Source organism: Choloepus didactylus, chromosome 11 (assembly GCF_015220235.1).
Source record: "Choloepus didactylus isolate mChoDid1 chromosome 11, mChoDid1.pri, whole genome shotgun sequence".
Lineage (NCBI taxonomy): Eukaryota > Metazoa > Chordata > Mammalia > Pilosa > Megalonychidae > Choloepus > Choloepus didactylus.
The window spans coordinates 64,737,364-64,757,971 of record NC_051317.1 but is presented as its reverse complement, the minus strand read 5'-3'; the positions used below and the strand labels follow the sequence as shown (position 1 = coordinate 64,757,971).

The following is a 20,608-nucleotide window of genomic DNA, read 5'->3' as shown; positions in this document are numbered from 1 at the left end:
GCTGATAACACAGGCTACCAGGACATAGAAAGAGGGTAGAGATCAGGCATTTGATGCTGAAGGACTACAGAATGTTTGGCAGGATTGCTTGCACAGATCCAGAAATAGATAGCTTAATACTGTATGATGGTTAACACAATAATGTAAGTACACTGAACAAAGATGTCTGTGAATAAAGCTGAAAGAGGTGGGATAGGGGAATGTATGACACCAGAGGTAAAGATAGATGATAAAGACTGGGACTGTATAACTTGGCAAAAACTGGAGTGGCAAATGACTGTTGCTAAATGTACAAATATAAAAATGTCTTTACATGTGGGAGAACAAATGAAGGTCAATCATGCAGAGTGTTGAAAAAGGGATGGTATTTGGGAAAAAACATAATCAAGGCAAACTGGAGTCTATGGTCAACAGTAACATTGTAATATGCTTCCATTAAATGTAACAAAGGCAATACACCAAAGTTAAATGTTTATGAGAGGGGATATGAGGGAGGGATATGGGATTCTCGGTAGTAGTGTTGTTTTCTATCCTTACTATTATATTGTATTGTATGATGTTTTATTTTTCTTTGTATTATCTTTTTTATTATTTGCTAAAAAAATACTTTTTCATAGTAAACAATATGTTCTAGTGCTGACTGTGGTGATAAATGTATGAATATATGATGATACAGTGAACAACTGACTATACACTGTGGATAACTGTATGTCATGTGAATATATCTCTATAAAATTGTAGGAAAAATTATAAATACAGGTAAAAGTGCTGGAGAAAACGTGGAGAGAGGGATATACCCATTTACTGTTGAAGAGGCAGAATGGTGTAGCCTTTCTGGGGGTCAGTGTGGTGGTTCCACAGGAAGCTAAGTTTGTGGGGGCCATGGGGTCCTGCAATCTCATTATGGGGTGTGTACTGAGAAGAACTGAGAGCAGGGACATGGATGGACAACTGCACAGTGGTGTTTGTAGAGGCAGTGTTCATGATTTGCAATGGGTGGAGGTGGCCTAAGGGTACACCGACTGAGGAACAGAATGGTGAACTGTGGTGTATGTGTATAATGGAATACTGAGCAACTACGAGAAGGAGTGAAGCTGTGAGACACGCCACGAGGTGAATGGATCCCGTAGACATCATTTTGAGTGAAGTACGCCAGAAACCAAGGCAACCACTATAATGCCTCACCAACATGGACTAACTACAACGTGTAAACTCAGAATTGAATCTTAGAGTACAGCCTAACAGGGAAATGTTTATAATTGTGCCTTAGAGTCTCCCCCTGAATGCCTCTTTGTTGCTCAGATGTGGCCCTCTCTCTCTAGCTAAGCCACCTTGGCGGGTGATCTTGCTGCCCTCCCCCATATGTGGGGTATAAATCTCCCTGGCAACATTGGATATGACAACTGGGGATGAATACAGACCTGGCATGTGGTATTGAGAACATCGTCTTGAGCAAAAGGGGGATGTGAAATGAAACGAAATAAAGCTTCAGTGGCTGAGAGATTTCAAATGGACTCAAGAGGTCACTCTGATGGACATTCTTATGCACTATATAGATAACACTTTTTAGGTTTTAATGTATTGGAATAGCTAGAAGTAAATATCTGAAACTATCAAACTCCAACCCAGTAGTCTGGACTCTTGAAGACAATTGTATAACAGTATAGCTTACAAGGGGTGACAGTATGATTGTGAAAACCTTGTGGATCACACTCCCTTTATCCAGTGTATGGATGGATGAGTAGAAGAATGGGGACAAAGACTGAATGAAAAATAGGGTGGGATGTGGAGGATGATTTGGGTGTTCTTTTTTACTTTGATTTCTTATTCTTATTCTGATTCTTTCTGGTGTAAGGAGAGGGGTCAAAAATAGATTGGGGTGATGAATGCACAACTATATGATGGTACTGTGAACAGCTGATTGTACACTATAGATGATTGGTATGTGAATATATCGCAATAAAATTGAATTTAATTAAAAAAAATGAGGAAGAGAGATTCCAAATGGAGTCTAGAGGTCACTCTGGTGGACATTCTTATGCACTATATAGATAACCCTTTTTAGATTTTAATGTACTAGAATAGCTAGAAGTTAATACCTGAAACTATCTTGAAGACAACTGTATAACAATGTAGCTTACAAGGGGTGACAGTGTGATTGTGAAAGCCTTGTGGATCACACTTCTTTTATCCAGTGTATGGATGGATGAGTAGAAAATGGGGACAAAAACCAAATGAAAAATAGGGTGGGGGGGGATGATTTCAGTGTTCTTTTCTACTTTTATTTTTTATTCTTATTTTTACTTTTTCTGGTACAAGGAAAATGTTAAAAAAATAGATTGGGGTGATGAATGCACAACTATATGATATCACTATGAACAGCTGATTGTACACCACAGATGACTGTATGATATGTGAATATATCTAAATAAAACTGACTGAAAAAAAACCTGTAATTGTAAAATTTTCAACAATAGTAGTCAAGGTAGTTATTTGGAATGAAGCAGGAGCTTTATTACAGCACTCTGGAAATAAAAATACCAATGCAAACTAAATTCTTGTAATAGAAAGTCTTAAAAATTAAGGGATTTCTATGAACTCAACCTTGCATACAAAATTTAGACTGGAGGTTCCACCAATTAAGATGTAATTCACAGAAGATGGGATTTTAAAGTAAGAAGACTTTAAAGACTTCCATAGGCCGAAGTCCTGCCTAAATTTCTTATCCACAATGTGATAACTAATGATAGCTACATCACACAATTAATGGGAGATTTAATAAGATAATGTCTATGAAAATATTATTTCAGAAAGAAAACACTATTCCTTATTTAATAAATGGACAACCTGTATACCTAAAAAAAATGAAGGGGAGTTTGAAATATTTTCAGACAGACAATGAGAGAGTTTGTGAACAAGAGCACCACAGGCAGATAGGAAAAGACAAGAAGGAGAGGTTTCAAGAAGAGTGTAGAAATGAAGACTATTAGTAAGGGTAAAAAATAATAATAAAATAATAACATGACATATGTTCTGCTTTGCTAATCCTGCCATTTTGCAAAACACCAGACATGGATTGGCTTTTATAAAGGGGGTTTACTTGGTTACAAAGTTACAGTCTTAAGGCCATAAAGTATCCAAGGTAAAGCATCAACAATAGGGTACCTTCACGGGAGAAAGGCCACTGGTGTCCAGAAAACCTCTGTTAGCTGGGAAGGCACGTGGCTGGCATCTGCTTGCTCCCAGGTTGCATTTCAAAATGGCATTCTCCCCATCTGACCGACCTCCAGCAAGGCGGCTACCACCTTGTTCCGTCGGGCAACCCTCACTGGGGTCTCGGCCTGGGCCCTGCAACCGCAATGGACCCATGTTCGAAATATGGCAACTTTGAAAGACATTATCAGGTGACTAAAGTCAATCAAAAACATTCAGAAAATTACCAAGTCTATGAAAATGGTAGCAGAAGCAAAATATGCTCGAGCTGAGAGGGGACTGAAACCGGCTCGAGTATATAGTAAGATCTTTGGCTCTGTATGAAAAAGCTGATATTAAGGGGCCTGAAGATAAGAAAAAACACCTGATCATTGGTGTATCCTTGGATCAAGGACTTTGTGGTGCTACTCATTCCTCAGTTACTAAACAGATGAAAAGTGAGGTGGCCGCACTCACAGCAGCTAGAAAAGACATTATGATTGTTGGAGTTGGTGATAAGATCAGGGGCATACTTCATAGGACTCATTCTGACCAGTTTCTGGTGACATTCAAAGAGGTGGGAAGGAAACCCCCTATATTTGGAGATGCATCAGTCATTACCCTTGAATTATTAAACTCTGGATATGAATTTAATGAAGGATCTATCACCTTTAATAAATTCAGATCTGTCATCTCCTATAAGACAGAAGAAAAGCCCATTTTTTTCTCTTAATACCACTGCAAGTGCTGAGAGCATGAGTATCTATGATGATATTGATGTTGATGTGCTGCAAAATTACCAAGAATACAGTCTCGCAAACATCATCTACTACTCTCTAAAGGAGTTCACCACTAGCGAGCAAAGTGCACAGATGACGGCCATGGACAATGCTAGCAAGAATGCTTCTGAAATGACTGACAAATTGCCTTTGACATTCAATAGCACCCGCCAAGCTGTCATCACGAAAGGGTTGATTGAAATAATCTCTGGTGCGGCAGCTCTGGATTAATGAAAATCAAGTTTCATCCTCAGAAAAGAGGTAAAGAAGAGAAATTAAGCCAGCTGATTTTGTTTAGCTTACTGCTGTCCTTGTCAGAAGAAACAGTTGGTTCATTGTTTAAAATTACTAAAGACAGTAAGATATTTGTAAATTATCTTACAATAAATAACATACAATAAAAAAATGGCATTCCTCAGTGTTGCTCTTGGGGTGTTTTGTCTGCTCTTAGCTGCAGCTCTTCCAAAATATCGCTCTCAGTTGTCCCGAGTTCCTTCTGTTTATCCATGGAAATTACCCAATCAGAGGTCTTGCCCATAGTTGACTGAGTCACATCTCCATGGAAACACTGTCAATAGGTTCCAACTTTATGAACACTAATACATCTGCCCCCACAAGATTGCATCAAAGAACATGGCCTTTTTCTGGGGGACATAATAACATACAAACTGGCACAACATAAAAAATCCAAAAAACATAAACCCCCCCCCAAAAAAGGGGTCCATGGTAAGGCATCATCAACACCAGGTACCTTCACTGGAGGATGGCCAATGGCATCCGGAAACCTCTGTTAGCTGGGAAGGTACATGGCTGGTGTCTGCTTGCTCCAACCCTTTTGTTACCATAACAAAGGTTATAACACTTTTGTTACAATAACAGAGATGATAGTTCTCAAGAATATTATGAGAAGTAATTTCATATCCTTTATTGTGGCCTTGCACATTATCTATATCAGGGTGCAATAAAAAAAATGTGTGTGTGTGTATGGATTTTTAGATGGTAGACATTATATTGAGTGAAATCAACAAAAGGACAGTGTTCTGGTTTGGTAATGCTGCCGTTAATGCAAAATACCAGAACTGGATTGGCTTTTACAAAGGGGGTTTATTTGGTTACAAAGTTACAGTCTTAAGGCCATAAAGTGTCCATGGTAAGGCATCATCAACACCAGGTACCTTCACTGGAGGATGGCAATGGCATCCGGAAACCTCTGATAGCTGGGAAGGTACATGGCTGGCATCTGCTTGCTCCAACCCTTTTGTTACCATAACAAAGGTTATATCACTTTTGTTACAATAACAGAGATGATAGTTCTCAAGAATATTATGAGAAGTAATTTCATATCCTTTATTGTGGCCTTGCACATTATCTATACCAGGGTGCAATAAAAAAAATGTGTGTGTGTGTATGGATTTTTACAGGGATTTGACCTTATGCAATTGTGGGTGCTAGTTTAAGCAGTCTCCTTAAGGCTGTTGTCTTTGTGTCTGCGGCTGCAGCTTGATGTTCATAGAACAGTCAGGCAGCAAGGGAAGGTAACTGCAAAGTAGAGGAAAACAAGGATGTTCTAGTTTGCTAACGCTGCGGAATGCAAAACACCAGAGACGGATCGGCTTTTATAAAAAGGGGGTTTATTTGGCTACACAGTTACAGTCTTAAGGCCATAAAGTGTCCAAGGTAACACATCAGTAATTGGGTACCTTCACTGGAGGATGGCCAATGGTGTCCGGAAAACCTCTGTTAGCTGGGAAGGCACGTGGCTGGCGTCTGCTCCAAAGTTCTGGTTTCAAAATGGCTTTCTCTCAGGACGTTCCTCTCTAGCAAGCTTGCTCTTCTTCAGAATGTCACTCCCAGCTGCACTGATTTCCCTCTGCCTGTCAGCTCATTTATATGGTTCCACTGATCAAGGACTACCCTAAATGGGTGGGGCCACACCTCCATGGAAATATCCAATCAGAGTCATCACCCACAGCTGGGTGGGGCGCATTTCCATGCAAATCTAATCAGCACCAAAATGTCTGCCCCACAAGATTGAATCAAAGAATATGGCTTTTTCTGGGGGACATAATACATTCAAACCAGCACAAAGGACAAGCAGAGACCCACAGCACAAACTGGAGCTCATGAGAAGGAACCAAAACTAATGTCAGTTCTTGTTGCTTCTATCCTTGGTGGTACCACAGAGCTGGAGTCCTCCCTCATAGAACTAACACTTAACACCTAGCCCAGGAGTTAGAGGCTCTGAAGGAGGATCCGAGGGAAGGAAGAGCAGATACAAACCTTGCCACTGCCTCACAACAATGAGGTTAGCCAGTAAATAAATGACCATATATGTAAGCTACAACACGGCTGCTGCTTCACTTCTGCCCTTCCAACCTCCCAAAAGAATCTCTCTCATGGCCCACTCTAACCAGAAACATACAGGAAAGGGAATTCTGGAAAATGTAGTTCAGCTTAGCCAAGTTGACACATTACAAAGCCACCATACTACACACTACCCACTCAACAAATCAGTGACATTCACCCCTTTATATAGAAGATAGATGCCACCTAGAACAGAGGTTTTATTTTCAGCTTTAAGTCTCCAAGAAGAATTATTGTTTGATTGTTTGTTTATTGAGACAACTATTTTGACAGTACAGCTTTATTCATGGAGAAAAGAACACTCTAAATTTCTTAAGTTATATATCAAATTAAAAGCATGGATCTCTACTTGTTAAACTGTACTTTGAAAGCTATCACTGTTATGCATACATGTTAAAGTCCACAATAAAAAATGCATTAAAAAATTCAAAGTATAGAAATCTGAACAGTGTTTTACCATAAGCCACAATGAAGAGGTATTCTAGAGAGGACTCAGAATACATGTAGGAGGATACCATCCAGGCAAGAAGAGGAAGGAGGAAGTGTTTTCTGGCTTAGCGGAAACAAGAGGTCATATATGCATGCTTTGCAAGGTAAAACCTCATAGAGATGAGGTTTTTTTTTTTTTTTTTTTTTTTAATCATCATTTTATTGAGATATATTCACATACCACGCAGTCATACAAAACAAATTGTACTTTCAATTGTTTACAGTACCATTACATAGTTGTACATTCATCACCTAAATCAATCCCTGACACCTTCATTAGCACACACACAAAAATAACAAGAATAATAATTAGAGTGAAAAAGAGCAATTGAAGTAAAAAAGAACACTGGGTACCTTTGTCTGTTTGTTTCCTTCCCCTATTTTTCTACTCATCCATCCATAGACTAGACAAAGTGGAGTGTGGTCCTTATGGCTTTCCCAATCCCACTGTCACCCCTCATAAGCTACATTTTTATACAACTGTCTTCGAGATTCATGGGTTCTGGGTTGTAGTTTGATAGTTTCAGGTATCCACCACCAGCTACCCCAATTCTTTAGAACCTAAAAAGGGTTGTCTAAAGTGTGCGTAAGAGTGCCCACCAGAGTGACCTCTCAGCTCGTTTTGGAATCTGCCACTGAAGCTTATTTCATTTCCTTTCACATCCCCCTTTTGGTCAAGAAGATGTTCTCCGTCCCACGATGCCGGGTCAGAGATGAGGTTTAGAGGAAAGAGTTGAAAGCAGAGGAGCTTCTGCCCAGTTATTGGAAAAAATTGTCTCCAAGGATGCTCCCTCCACCACTCCCAACTTGGGGTGATTTCAACAGAATAAAACATGAAAGCATGTGATGCTTAAATAAGGAAAGGAACTGAGTTATTTCTCATTTTCTCTTGACTCCTATGCCAAATTCAAGGGACCTGAAGTTGTCATGTGTCCTTTGGTAGTTAAGAGCCAAGGAACCTACCATAGAGCAAAGGGTAAGATAATCCCACTGTAGAGGCAACAGAATGGAAAGCTTACCTACAGGCGGGACGAAAGATACAGCTGATCCTTGGTGGGTACTATAGCATCATCGAGAAGGAAAGTAGAGGTTTATTAGCTATACCACAGCAAATACCATTGCAAGGGACTTGCGAGCAAACATCAGACAACTGAATCAGTGATGGGAAAGAATATGGAAAACAGAGTTTAAATACAGGACTCTTTTCTCTACTGCAGTGAGGTCACATAACTCCTTCTACTATCAGCATGAATCCACCCTGTAGAATGAGTAGAATGAAAGGAAGAAAACCTGCAAGATAGAGCATTTATTTGAATGAGACTTAACTATCAAAAAAGAAATGGAGATACCATTAATTGTCAAAGTAAAGACTTTTCCTGCTACACATATGGAGGATTATTAAGAAGTTTCAATTATAGAAAAAATTTCAAATTCCATTTCTTTTGTAAAACATGTGTAAAATTGCCACCTTCTCACTCTACCAGAAAAGAAGCCAGCCTGAAGACAAAGGGCAGATTCATGAGAATAAGAGAGAAATAGAAGTAAAGCTCTGCTTACCTTGCATGAAATTGCCCAACCTCAGCTTTGATGAGCCAATCAACTTCTTTTATTGTTAAAGTCAGTTTGTGTGGGGTTTTCTATTGCCACCAAAAGTATCCTAATGGATATTGCGTGTATGTAGCAAACACTTGAAATACATCTTTTGAACGATGTCTACTAATGCTAGTTAACAGTTTACCGTGTGACAGATACTATACTAAATTGTTTCATATCCATTGTCATTTAATTTTCATGACAACTCTATGAGGTAAACATTATTATTATCCCTACTTTACAAATGAAAAACTTGAGGCTTGAAGATATAAAGCAATTTAAATCAACCAGTAATACATAGAGTCGGGGATTTGAACATAGGATGTCTAACATGAAAAGCTGAGCTCTTAATCACTACACCATATTACAAAGAAAGGTGTAGCTCAAATGCCATTCCCTCTGTGGTGTTTGCTGAATCTGCAACCACTTGCTTCTCAAAGTATGGTCCCTGAAGAGCAGCATCAGCATCACCTGGAAGGATACAGATTTCAAGGCCCCATCCCAGATTCAATATTTTAACAAGATCCTTAGGTGATTTACATTCATATTAAAGTCTGACAAACATTTTTCTAAGTCATTCCTTTCTTTGGATTCTTACAGCGTGTTCCTTATTCATTGCTAGTTGAATACTCATGTCTTCCCGCCAAGTCTGGGATATCCTTGAAGGCAGGATATATGCATTATTATTTTTTTGTATTCTACTTACTTGTGATGAAGACTGTTAATTGTCAACCAAAATAATTCTCTGTCTTACTGGGAACATTGCTAATCTACATTTCCCAACCCATATGACCCAGTCTTAATCATGCCATAAGACACTGGGGAATGGTAGAGCAACTATCTGGAAGGAACCCAGATCTCTGACTAATTGTGTGGAGAAGAACTACTCCATCAAAATGAATCACTCGCCTTGTGATAGTTACCCAAGAGAGAAATAAATGTTTATGTTGTTTAAGCCACTGATTTATTGTAGGAGCTTTTTGTTACAGAAGCTTAGTCTTTCCCTAAATGATACATTGCTCCAACTTATAACAGAACTCAGCTTATAATTAATTATTTCCCTTTTTGGAGGAAGAATTGCTTCAGACACACATGCCCTCAGCAGCCAATTCTGTACTAGGTGATCCTGGCCATAGCTGACTGATCCAGGAACTGATCCCTTACCCATTTGCTTTTCTCTCCAAAAAATTAGAAATTTTGGACTCAGGTAGAGACAGAGAATAACCAAAGTTCAATCATATTAATGGCGAGGCTCTAAAAATGCACTGACAATACAGGAGCAAGAAGCTGCAAGTGGCTACTTAAATTTAATTAACATAAAATAAAAAGTATCTCAGTTATATTAGCAACATTTCAGATGCTCAATGTCACTTGTGACTAATGGCTACCATATTGAACAGAGGAGCTATCAAATATTTTCATCATCACAGAAATTTCTATTGGATAGCATTCTAGGAAAATATCCATTGGTTCCAGCACTTACCAAGACTTGGTTGTTGGAACCCTTCTTGTGATTATGTGTGATACTCCAAAATCTTTACAATATTTTCCCTTACTTGCATAAGGTAATCATATTTGATTTTGTCATCTGCTTCCTAAGGGACTTCAATTATTGTTTATCTGGCACTATTACTATAAACATGAAATACCATATCTGATAGGAGAATTCCAAGACATTTTTATTTGCCCTAACTCTGGTTTATCATGTGGAAAATCTTACTCTTTCTTCCTAGACTTCCATGACACCACTCTCCAGGTTCTTTTCCAACCCTCTGACATTCTGATAAGATTTGATATTCTTCACAAAATCTATTTCCCAAAATATATTAAAGAGAGGTGACTCTTCAAAGTGCAGGGCACGGTGAAGGGAAAATTGATAGTTGGGTTATATATCCTACATTTAAAGCCATTTTGTTGCGTTTTTGAACCATATACTTAATAGTTTACTAGACATTTCTACCTGGACACCCACAGGCACCACAAAATGGATGTGCATTCAGAACCTCACTTAGATGTTTCTGACCTCCCTATCTCCCAGACAGAGAAAATGTACTCTGTGCATACTGCTATCATGGTATTTATCAGCGCACTTAATTAAAGTGTCTGTGAATTTCTTTCCTTTAGGGACCACATCATCTTGCCCTCTTCATACCTAACATAGTGTCTGACACATAACAGATGTTCAGTAATTTTTATTTTAGTGAATTGTGTCACTCCCATAGTTTTTAAAAAATAGATGGGTGGAGAGTGGCCTCCAGAATTACACCAATAGCTGTAGGTCTGATGGTCACAAAGCAAGATCAGCCACTGTTTTCCCATTATTAGCATATTTTACCACGGGAACATGGAATTGTGGGAATAGGTGAGGATTTCTTAGTTCCTGAATTTTTTCTGTTTGAGGGTTTTTGTGCTAATTCTTTGAGATTCATGACTTCAGGCGGACTTAAGCCACCGCAGTTCTATATCCTTTGGGATAAATGGTGTTGAGCTTCCACATCAGAATCAGATACACTATGAGACGCAGGGATAGGGGTGGTTATGATGCCGTGTGGGAAATCCTCTTTGCTCTGTATCCATTGTTTGCTAAAATAAACCAATAGCTCTGCGATTGACAGGGTTGCGGTCATTTACAGGATAAATACCTAACCAAGGGTAACAAGCAAAAAAGACTTCCCCAAACCAGGCCAGTAAAATAAACTTGTGAAGAGGAGGGCAGGTAGAGAAGAAGAGTGCATGCCACCTTCTAAGGCATTCATATTTAAGCTACAGAAAAATGCTTTTCCAGGCCAAACATGGTCTTGGTCTGTCAGTTCGTGACTCATTTACCAAGTCCGTCAGCTGGACTAGGACAAGGCGAAAACAATGTTGTAAATAAACAAGTCAGAAGGATAGCGAGTACAGAAAACACTTTCATTAGTGTTGTAAGATGCCTGCCTGTTCTGTGGAGGCATCATACCACTCCTTTATTTTCGGGTTTGTGAAGGTCTCCACCAGGGAGAATGCAACTCGTGAATTACCTATTAGTCGGTTACTAAACGATTCCCCTGCAAAGCCTGGCACAGTAGATTCAAAAGACCTGTCTGAGTGACGCCATGGTGGAGAGAGTGAATATAGGACAGACCAACCTGAGGAGGAGAGAGTGGTGCGAGAGGAGAGGATGGAGCCTGGAACTCCAGGAGGGCAGGCGGCCGAGGGACTGAGCTTCGAGAGACTGGCGGAAGAAAGAAGACGGCGACTACGCTTGGGAGCGTCCCGCCCGTGCTCCCCGCCGGCCCGGAGCAGGCGCCTTGGCGCCGCCCGCCTTCCTCCCCGCCCTCCGCGGTCGCCAGGGCGCAGGCTCGCGTCAGGGCCCCCTGAGGCGCCGTCGCCGCCGCCGTCGCCGCCTGTGCCTCCTCACTTCACCGCCGCGCTGCCGCCTCGCCCTCGACCTCGCCGCGCCTTCTCCGCCCTGATGGGCCTGCTCCCAGCGGAGGTAAAAGCCCGCAGATTCCTTCCCGCTCTGGCCCCAGCCTGCCGCCCGCCCTCCGGCCTCCCGCGCCCTCTCCCAACACCCCTGAGCTTGCTCGCCGCGACCTCCCTCAGCGGTCGCCGTCCGCCGCGGCACCCAGCCCTTTTTGCCATTCCGACTGCCCCCCGCCCTGGCGCGTCCTTCTCGCTCCTGGGCCCTCCCCAGTCTCCCAAGCGTCCCCGACTCGCCGCTGCATCCTCAGCCCCGGCGGCGGTGGGACGAGGTCAGGTTCGGGCCAGATCTCTGGCCCGGCCCCGGCCCCGGCCCTGCAGCTCCTCCGGCCCAGGCGCCGTGGTGGTCTCCACCCCCCTCCAGCACCTAGAAGCAGTGGTGGGCTACGAGGCGGCCCTCCCTGCCAAGCCTGCCCACAGGATCCATCTGAAAACCCCAGATGGGTCCCTCGGCCTGACTGGGCCGAGGTGGTCATGGCGAAATTTGTTTGACGTTAGTTGGTGATAAATTCAGCACTGAGGAGTCAACGCTGTTCTTAAAGACTCGTCGGTGGGGGAAGCCACAGAAGGACTTGGATAATTCTCTTGAAATTGCATTCGCCAATTCTTTTTAAATAAAGGTACTTTTTTTTATTTTATTGACTTAACTCCTCCTAACGTATTTTGTGAGCGTAATTGAGGTTATTTCCATTTCTTCCACTAATGAATTTTACTTGTTTCCTGATGTTTATTATTATCCACTGTTAGTGTTTTTAAGGCCAGTTCAGTATGTGGCAGAAATAACCTTTTGTTACATAATGGAAAGTACTTGTTTTAAAGTTCTAAACAGTGCGAAGACTATCCATCATAAAATCTTGTAGAGCTTTCAGGTCTTTATTCTTTATATTTTAATGGCAAAAGTTATATATAAGTGTACATCTGGAGTATTTTAAAGCAAATACTTCATTTCATCAGTAAATACTTAAGTATATATTTCTCATGTCTCAGAATGGTAAGGACTTTTTTTTTAAAAACATGACATGATAGAATTACCAAATAATACTTAAGTTAATATTAACTCCTTAATATCATGTAATATCCAGTCATGTTAAATTTTTCTTGACTGTCTTTAAAATTTTGAAATAATTTCAAATGTACAGAAAAGTTACAAGAATAACATAAAAAACTCCTGTACCCTTTACTCAGTTGACTAGTTGTTTATATTTTGGCCAGTTTGCCCTGTCCCTCTCTTTATACACATGCACTCATGCACACACATTTTTCCTGTGCAATTTGAGAGTAGGTTGCCTACATCATGTCCCTTTACTTCTTAATACTCCGTAAGGTATTGCCAGTTGTTCAGTAGTACTCTGTATGGCAAATTTTCTTTTTTGGTACAGTTACAGTTCAGGATATTATATTGCATTTGGTTGTTATGTCGTATTAATCTTTAATCTGAAACAACTGCTGAGCATTTGTTTCTCATGACATTGATGTTTTTAAGGAGAAGCGGCCTGTTATTTTGTAGAAGTATCCTCAATTTGTATGTTTCTTTGTGGCTAGATTCAGAGTTGCATTTTTTGACTGGAATACTATATAGGCATACCTTAGAGATATTGTAGGTTCAGTTCCAGATTACTGCAAGAAACAGTATCGCAATAAAACACATCAAATGAATTTTTTGGTTTCTCAGTGCAAATAATAGTTATGTTTACACTGTACTGTAGACTATTAAGTGTGCAATAATAGCATTATGTCTAAAAAACAGTGTACCTACCTTAATTTAAAATATTTTATAGCTAAAAAATGCTAGCCATTATATGATCCTTCATTAAGTCATAATCTTTTTGCTGGTGGAGTTTCTTGCCTTGATGTTGATGGCTGCTGACTGATCAGGATGGTGGTTACTGAAGATTGGGGTGATTGTGGCAATTTCTTAAATAAGACAATGAAGCTTGCCACATCAATGAACTCTTCCTTTCATGAAAGATTTCTCTGTAGCATGTAATGCTGTTTGGTAGCATTTTAGCCTCAGTAGAACTTCTTTCTAATTGGAGTCAATCTTCTGAAACCCTGCTGCTGCCTTATTGACTAAATTTGTGTAATAGTCCAAATCCTTTGTTGTCTTTTCAACAAAGTACACAGCATCTTCACCAGGAGTAGATTCCATCTCAAGAAACCACTTTCTTTCCTCATCCATAAAAAAGCAATTACTTCTTCTTTCAAGTTTCATCATGAGACTGCAGCAATTCAGTCACATCTTCAAGCTCACTTTTAATTTTAGTTCCCTTTGCTATTTCCACCACATCTGCAGTTACTTGCTCCGTGGAAGTCTTGAACCCCTCAAAGCCATCTGTGAGGGTTTCTCTTGGCCCAAGGGGGCTTTTGCAGTGGAAGAACTAAAGAAGGCACCAGGCACAGTCTGAGACATGAGCTTTTATTTGGGGTTTACTTACCGGAATGGAGCAGGACGTCAGTGAAGTTGCTCTGAATGGTGGCCAGTTCAGAGCTCAGTGTGAAAGTATGCCACACTTTGGGGGCAATTGGTCAAGCCAGTTATAGGGACTTGAGACAGAGACATTCCAATGAGTATGAGAGCATAAGTGCGGGAACGGGGATCTTGTGGCATAAGGAAGGATTGATTGTATTCAGTAGGAAAGAGGGGAGGATTATAGGTTACCTTGTAGATAATAACACTAGTGATAGTATCTCAGGGAGTTCAGGAAGGAGGTAAGCTATAGATTACATTTGCTGCAGGAGGCCTAGTTGTACAAGGAGGGTAGGTTAAACCTTAACTGACCTAGGTCATGCAAGCTGCTGTGTGCACAGTCTTCAAGGCTCTTAGGGAGGCCCTGGGTCCAGGACTTCCACAGGGTGTAATCAGCGTTTTCCAAACAGCTGTTAATGTTGATATTTTGACCTCCTGGCATGAATCATGAGTATTCATAATGATATTTAGAACTGTGAACCATTTCTAGAAGGTTTTAAATTGAATTTTCCCAGATCCATCAGAGGAATCGTTAGGTATGGCAGCTATAACCTTACAAAATGTATTTCTTAAATAAAAGACTTGAAAGTCAAAATGATTCCTGATCCATGGGCTGCAGAATTGATGTTGTGTTAGCAGGCATGAAAACATTCATCTTATTGTATGTCTCCATCAGATCTCTTGGGTAACCGATGCATTGTCAATGAGCAGTAATATATATATATATATATATATATATATATATATATATATATATATATTTATTTAACACTGTTTATTGTGAAATACATCATACATGCAGAAAAGAGATAACTTTCAAAGTACAATTTAACTAGTAGTTATAGAGCAAATTTCAAAGTATGGTATAGGTTATAGTTCCACAATTTCAATTATTTCCTTCTAGCTGTTCTATTACACTAGAGACTAAAAAGAAATATCTATATAATGATTCAGTAGTCATAATCATTTATTAAATCCTGTCTTCTCTGTTACATCTTCTCCCTCACATTTGACCATTTTTTCAATCTTTAAGGATATTTGGGCAATGACCATTCTAACTTCTTCATTTTGAGAAGGGGCATTGACATTATGGGGTAGGGGGATGCAACTGGCTGATGTTCTTGGAGAGACCAATACCCCTGGGTTTTGGGACTTACCTGGTATAGGAACAAACTGGAAATTGTAAGTTTCTGAAAAATAGAGTTAGTGAGTGAAACTTTTTGGAGTCACAAATATAGCCCTGGGTATTCTTTAGGGTTTTCAGGAATACTGTTGGTTGGGGCATGACATACCATGGCAAATTGCAATATCTAGCTTAAACTTGGGTTAAGAGTAACCTCTAGAATGGCCTTTCAAATCTATTTGAAATCTCTTAGCCACTGAAACCTTATTTTATGACCTTTCTTTTCCCACTTTTGGTCAGGAAGGCTTTCTCATTCCCATGATGCCAGACCAGGTGCATCTCTGGGAGTTATGTCCCATGTTGCCAGGGAGATTTATACACCTGGGAGTCATGTCCCATGTAGGGTGGAGGGCAGTGAGTTTATTTGCAGGTTTGAGCTTAGAGAGAGAGAGGCTGTATTTGAGCAACAAAAGAGGTTCTCTGGTAGTGACTCTTAGACATAACTATAGGTAGACTTATCTTTCCGTTACAGAAATAAGTTTCATAAGAGAAAGCCCCTAATGCTTGACAAGGTATCAGAAATTTCCCAGGTGGAGAAGTTTAAAAGTTCCATATTTTGTTCTCTAGTCCCTCAAGGGATTTTACAAATATTTTTTATTATCTGCCCAACAATATCTGGAACTTATCGGTATTACATTAAACTACACAGATACACAGGATTTCATTCCCTAGTCTAGGTTCCATGTGTTTAGGTTGTTTAAATAAACTGGCTACACAGGTTAAGTTAGATTGTGTGCTACAGAAAATTTAAATTTTGGACATAGTAAACATCTCTTCCTTTGGTCTTACACAAAAGGTGAATTTCTAAAATACAGACAATATCGCCTTTTACCCTGTGTTCTGATTTATCTTAGTCCCAACCAGATCAGCTTTGTTCATATCTCTAACTGAGGTCTGATCTCGTTTTTGTCTCTTTAACATTTGCTATATGGAGTAATGCTGACTTTCTGAGCTGCAGAACTCTAACACTGAGTCTTAAGTGTCACACAGGTACCCAAAATTCCAAGGAAATACGAGATTATACATATAGATCACAGCATCTGAAAATTTATAAATAATACTTAAAACTCAGGAATAAATGTGACTGCAATAAGAGATTACAATCTTGGCCCTAACTTTCTTTTTCTTATTTTCAGTTCAGTTTTATTGTCAAAATGTAGAATTTCTCACATTACAGTTTGGTTGATCATATGCTCCTGGTATGTTTAAAATGTTCCTTCATTCCCTTTATTTCCTGTAAACTGGTGGTCAGATTTAGAGATAAATTCAGGTTCAGTTTTTAATTTTTTATCTTTGTAAGAATATTTCATAGATAGCTCTGTGTACTTCCTAGGTACACAGCATTGTATCAGGAAGAATATAATTTGTATCTGTCTCACTGTTAGTAATGTTAAGATTGATCAGTGGGTTTGGTCCATCGATTATAAAGTTCCCCACCTACTTTCACCTAATAGTTGTAGCAGACACTGATACTATTGACTACATCAGTTTTTATTATGGACTGCAGAATGATGCTTTTCTAATTCTGTCATTCCTTTTGCATTTGGTTAGCTGTTTTTTAAAATTATGTTTTATTTTTAATTTTTGTATATAATATTTATATTTAATTTTAAATTTTCATAGCTATAAAAATAATTAGTTTCTATGGAAATTGTCATTCAGAATATCAGGATTCTGAGCAATTGGAAAACATTATAAAATATGCAAATAGGTAGCCTCTTAATAGGTCATTGTGTGCTGCTTTTGAGTAGTCTTTCATTTAAAGCTTATTCTTACTATATTAAAAACTTTATTTTTGTTAAAGATGTTATTAATTACACTGAACAAATATAAACATTTCCTAGATAAAGTTCACAATTGGTCATTTGTTTAGTTGTCGGGTCTTCAGCTTGGTTCCAGTCTTTTCTTGATCCTTGACCTTGACATTTTTGAACGTTACAGATCAGTGATTTAGTGGAATGTCCCTCAGTCTGGGTTTGTCTGATATTTCCTTATGATTCAGTTGAGATTATGTATCTATAGCACATATGTCACAGTAGTGATTCTGTGTTCTCATTTCGCCTATCAGGTGGCACATAGTTTCCGTTTGTCATATTTCTGATGATGTTCATCTTAACCACTTGATTAAAATGGATTCTGCTTGGATTCTTTACTGTAAAGTTATTCTTAGGGAGATACTTTGAACTATGTAAATATCTCAATTCTCATTATTCAATTTATTCATTTATTTATGTATCATTGTATGGATTCATGGTTTTCTATTTTATTCCATGGGTTATACCAGTGCACTCTACTACGAGACTATCCCACTGCATGAACATCCTCCTTACCTTCCTTGGGCTCTGACAGCCCACACTGGGCCATTCTTCTAAGATTATACTCTCCCCACCCTGCTTGAGGTCTGACTCGCCATGCTGGACTGTGGCCACCCTTGTGACATCCTTTTCACCCTTCTAGGGCTCTGACACTACTTTTTTTTTGCCACATTCAGTATAGAGGCTTGCCAGGCATCTCTCACTTCCTGTTGTCTCAGAACTTTTTTTTTTTTTCTGATTTTTTATTATATTAACATATAAACAATTCAAAATTTCACATTGTAACCATTTTCAAGTGCACTATTCAGTGGTATTAATTAAATTCACAATATTGTGCTGCCATCACCAACATTCATTACTTAAACTTTTTCATCACTTCAAACAGAAACTCTGTACCTGTTGAGCAGTAATTCCCTTACTCTCCTGCCCAGCCTCAGATAACCTGTTATATGCTTTCTCTCTCTATGAATTTGCTTATTCTAGGAATTTCATATGTGAGACCATATCATATTTGTCTTTGTTATTATCATTATTTACAGTTTCTTGTGACTTGTTTTTTACTAACTGGTCAATGATTATCTTGATAATCATGGAGATAAAATTAGAAGTTTTGACATCAACAAGTATCAGGCAGAAGAAACCCTGGCCACGAGTCTCCTGGTTGGGACAGGTAAGTTTTTCTTTATAATATATAGTATTAAGCACATATTAAATATGTGTTTTGCTTCTAAGATCTAGAAATGTTATATGGCTTTAAAGAAAGAAAATATTTTTAGAAGGGTCACCTGCCCACTGAACAGAGTTTTGTGGGGGTGTTTTCTTTTTATTATAATTAGCAAGTTATTTTTTCTAGAAAGTTAAGTGGTCTGTCTAGGAGAGAGCTTTTACTTAATTTTTTTTTCATATTATGTTTAAGTAGGTTGATATGACATATATCAAAAGGGAATATTTAATCTCCAGAACTCCTCCATATCAGAGCTGTCAGTGGCATGTTTCCTCCAATTGTAGTTTCCTTGAGTGTGCTATAAAGTGTCTGTTAGAGCTAGAGTAGCAGAGATAAGCTGTAATACATTAACAATACAGAAATGCCATTCATAATATATGGGATAGATATCCTTACCTTAGGGAAAGTGGCAAATCTATAAAATCCTTTTAGAATTTATAATAACTATTAAAATTAAAAAGTAAACATCAAATTTCCTGTGAGAAATTATACCATTAATTTACTTATAGAGCAGTACTGGGCCCCATTCCCAAAATTTCTGATTCAGTGGGTCTGGAGTTGAGTTGGAAAATTTACATTTCTAACAAGTTCAAATATATTGCTGATGCTTCCAATTCAGTGACTGACCTTTGAAAACCACTGCATTAGAGTATATGAAAACAGGCTAATTTAAAGCAACTTCTTTTTCTAGATAAAAAATGATAAGTTAGAGGTTTATTAGTTTCAGAAACCATTACATTTTAATCTAATTATATAATTTTAAAACTTGCCGATACTGCTGTTAAAATTGATGAGATTTTTAAAAAATTGCTTTATTTATCAAATAAAAAATACTTCCAAACAAAATAAAGCAAAGCAATGGGAAAAACAGATACCCTGAAATAACTTCGTTCCTTCCAATATGCTCCTACCATACCAAAGAAAATTAACAAACCATAGTCACACCTGAGCATTCCCATATCATTAAGCTCACCCTCCATATCTTGTCTGTTCTTATTAGATTGGGCAAGAAATTAAACAGCAGAAAACTCAATTTTGGCTAGCAGAAATGGAAGACACTTGTATAACTTTAAATTTCAAAGAAATTTAAATGCAACCATTAGATCATCTTACCTATAATTCTAATAAGAGGTATTTTAAAATAGAATGAAAAATCTTTGCATTCTTTAGGGTAACAGCCTTAATATTCATTTTATCATCTGTGATATATGTCTATCATCTTTTAAAATGTTGTTGCTTTGTTTTTCTTTCTGAGATATTTACTTAGAGAAGAGGTTGAATTGAATTTTGGCACCTCTTAAGCCATTGCCATGTTTCTTCCCTTAGAAAAATGAAGCTGTTTTTCTTCTGGATGATAAATTCATAAATGAAATTAATTTGCTGTCAGGAAGGACAAAGAAGAAAATTCCCAGTCTGCAGCCTTTGTTGAAGGATGTTATTGTCCTAACAACGTCCAATAATGGTTAAGTAGTACTGATATTTCAAATTGGTATATTAACTATACTTTTTAATAATTGGGGTATAGGTTAAGGGAAGTAGTAGATTGTAAGGATTACATTTCTTTTTTGGAAACAGATGCCTGGCTGGCTGGGGTACTCACTACAGGGGAGATTTTTCTTTGGAACAAAGATCAAGATTGTTTGAAGACCATACGAGCAACTGAAGAGGCTAAGAAAATGATTACAGTTGCAGTAGGTGGGTATATTTTTTTAATAATTAAAAAATTTTATTTAAAAATTTGCAAAATTTATTAACATTCTCTACCCATCAAGCAACAAATATCCCCTTTCACCCTCCTCTCATCCCTGGGCAACCTATAATCTACTTTATAGCTATACAAATTTGCTATTTCTAATATCATTCAGTATTTGTCCTTATGTTCTTTGAGTGTGTGGGAATGTTTTAATTTTTTAAATTGGTTTTACTTGATAAAAAGGAGGAAAAGAGGTTGCAACATTTTCTATTACTATTTGAAAAATGTATTTGTGTATATAAATATATATGAGAATATATAGATATATACATGTATGCACATATATATGG

At 38.4% G+C, this 20,608-nt stretch overlaps 1 protein-coding gene and 1 pseudogene across 9 annotated transcripts in view; both read left to right on the top strand.

Moving 5' to 3' along the window:
* The first annotated feature begins 3,351 nt into the window (after positions 1 to 3,351).
* LOC119506351 lies at positions 3,352 to 4,324 on the top strand (annotated as a pseudogene).
* Positions 4,325 to 11,382: 7,058 nt separating this feature from the next.
* Positions 11,383 to 20,608, top strand: part of CPLANE1 (ciliogenesis and planar polarity effector 1) — a 254,183-nt gene continuing 244,957 nt past the window's right edge. For 7 of the 9 annotated variants that reach the window (XM_037799363.1, XM_037799361.1, XM_037799360.1 and 4 more), the window contains exons 1-5: positions 11,388 to 11,889; positions 12,375 to 12,496; positions 18,381 to 18,511; positions 19,892 to 20,027; positions 20,141 to 20,260. In XM_037799363.1, the coding sequence (XP_037655291.1) occupies positions 18,413 to 18,511; positions 19,892 to 20,027; positions 20,141 to 20,260 (355 nt within the window). In that variant the 5' untranslated portion in view covers positions 11,388 to 11,889; positions 12,375 to 12,496; positions 18,381 to 18,412. Of the gene's footprint in view, positions 11,890 to 12,374; positions 12,497 to 18,380; positions 18,512 to 19,891; positions 20,028 to 20,140; positions 20,261 to 20,608 lie in introns of all 9 variants that reach the window. The other 2 variants (XR_005210980.1, XM_037799359.1) reach the window with 2 other exon arrangements.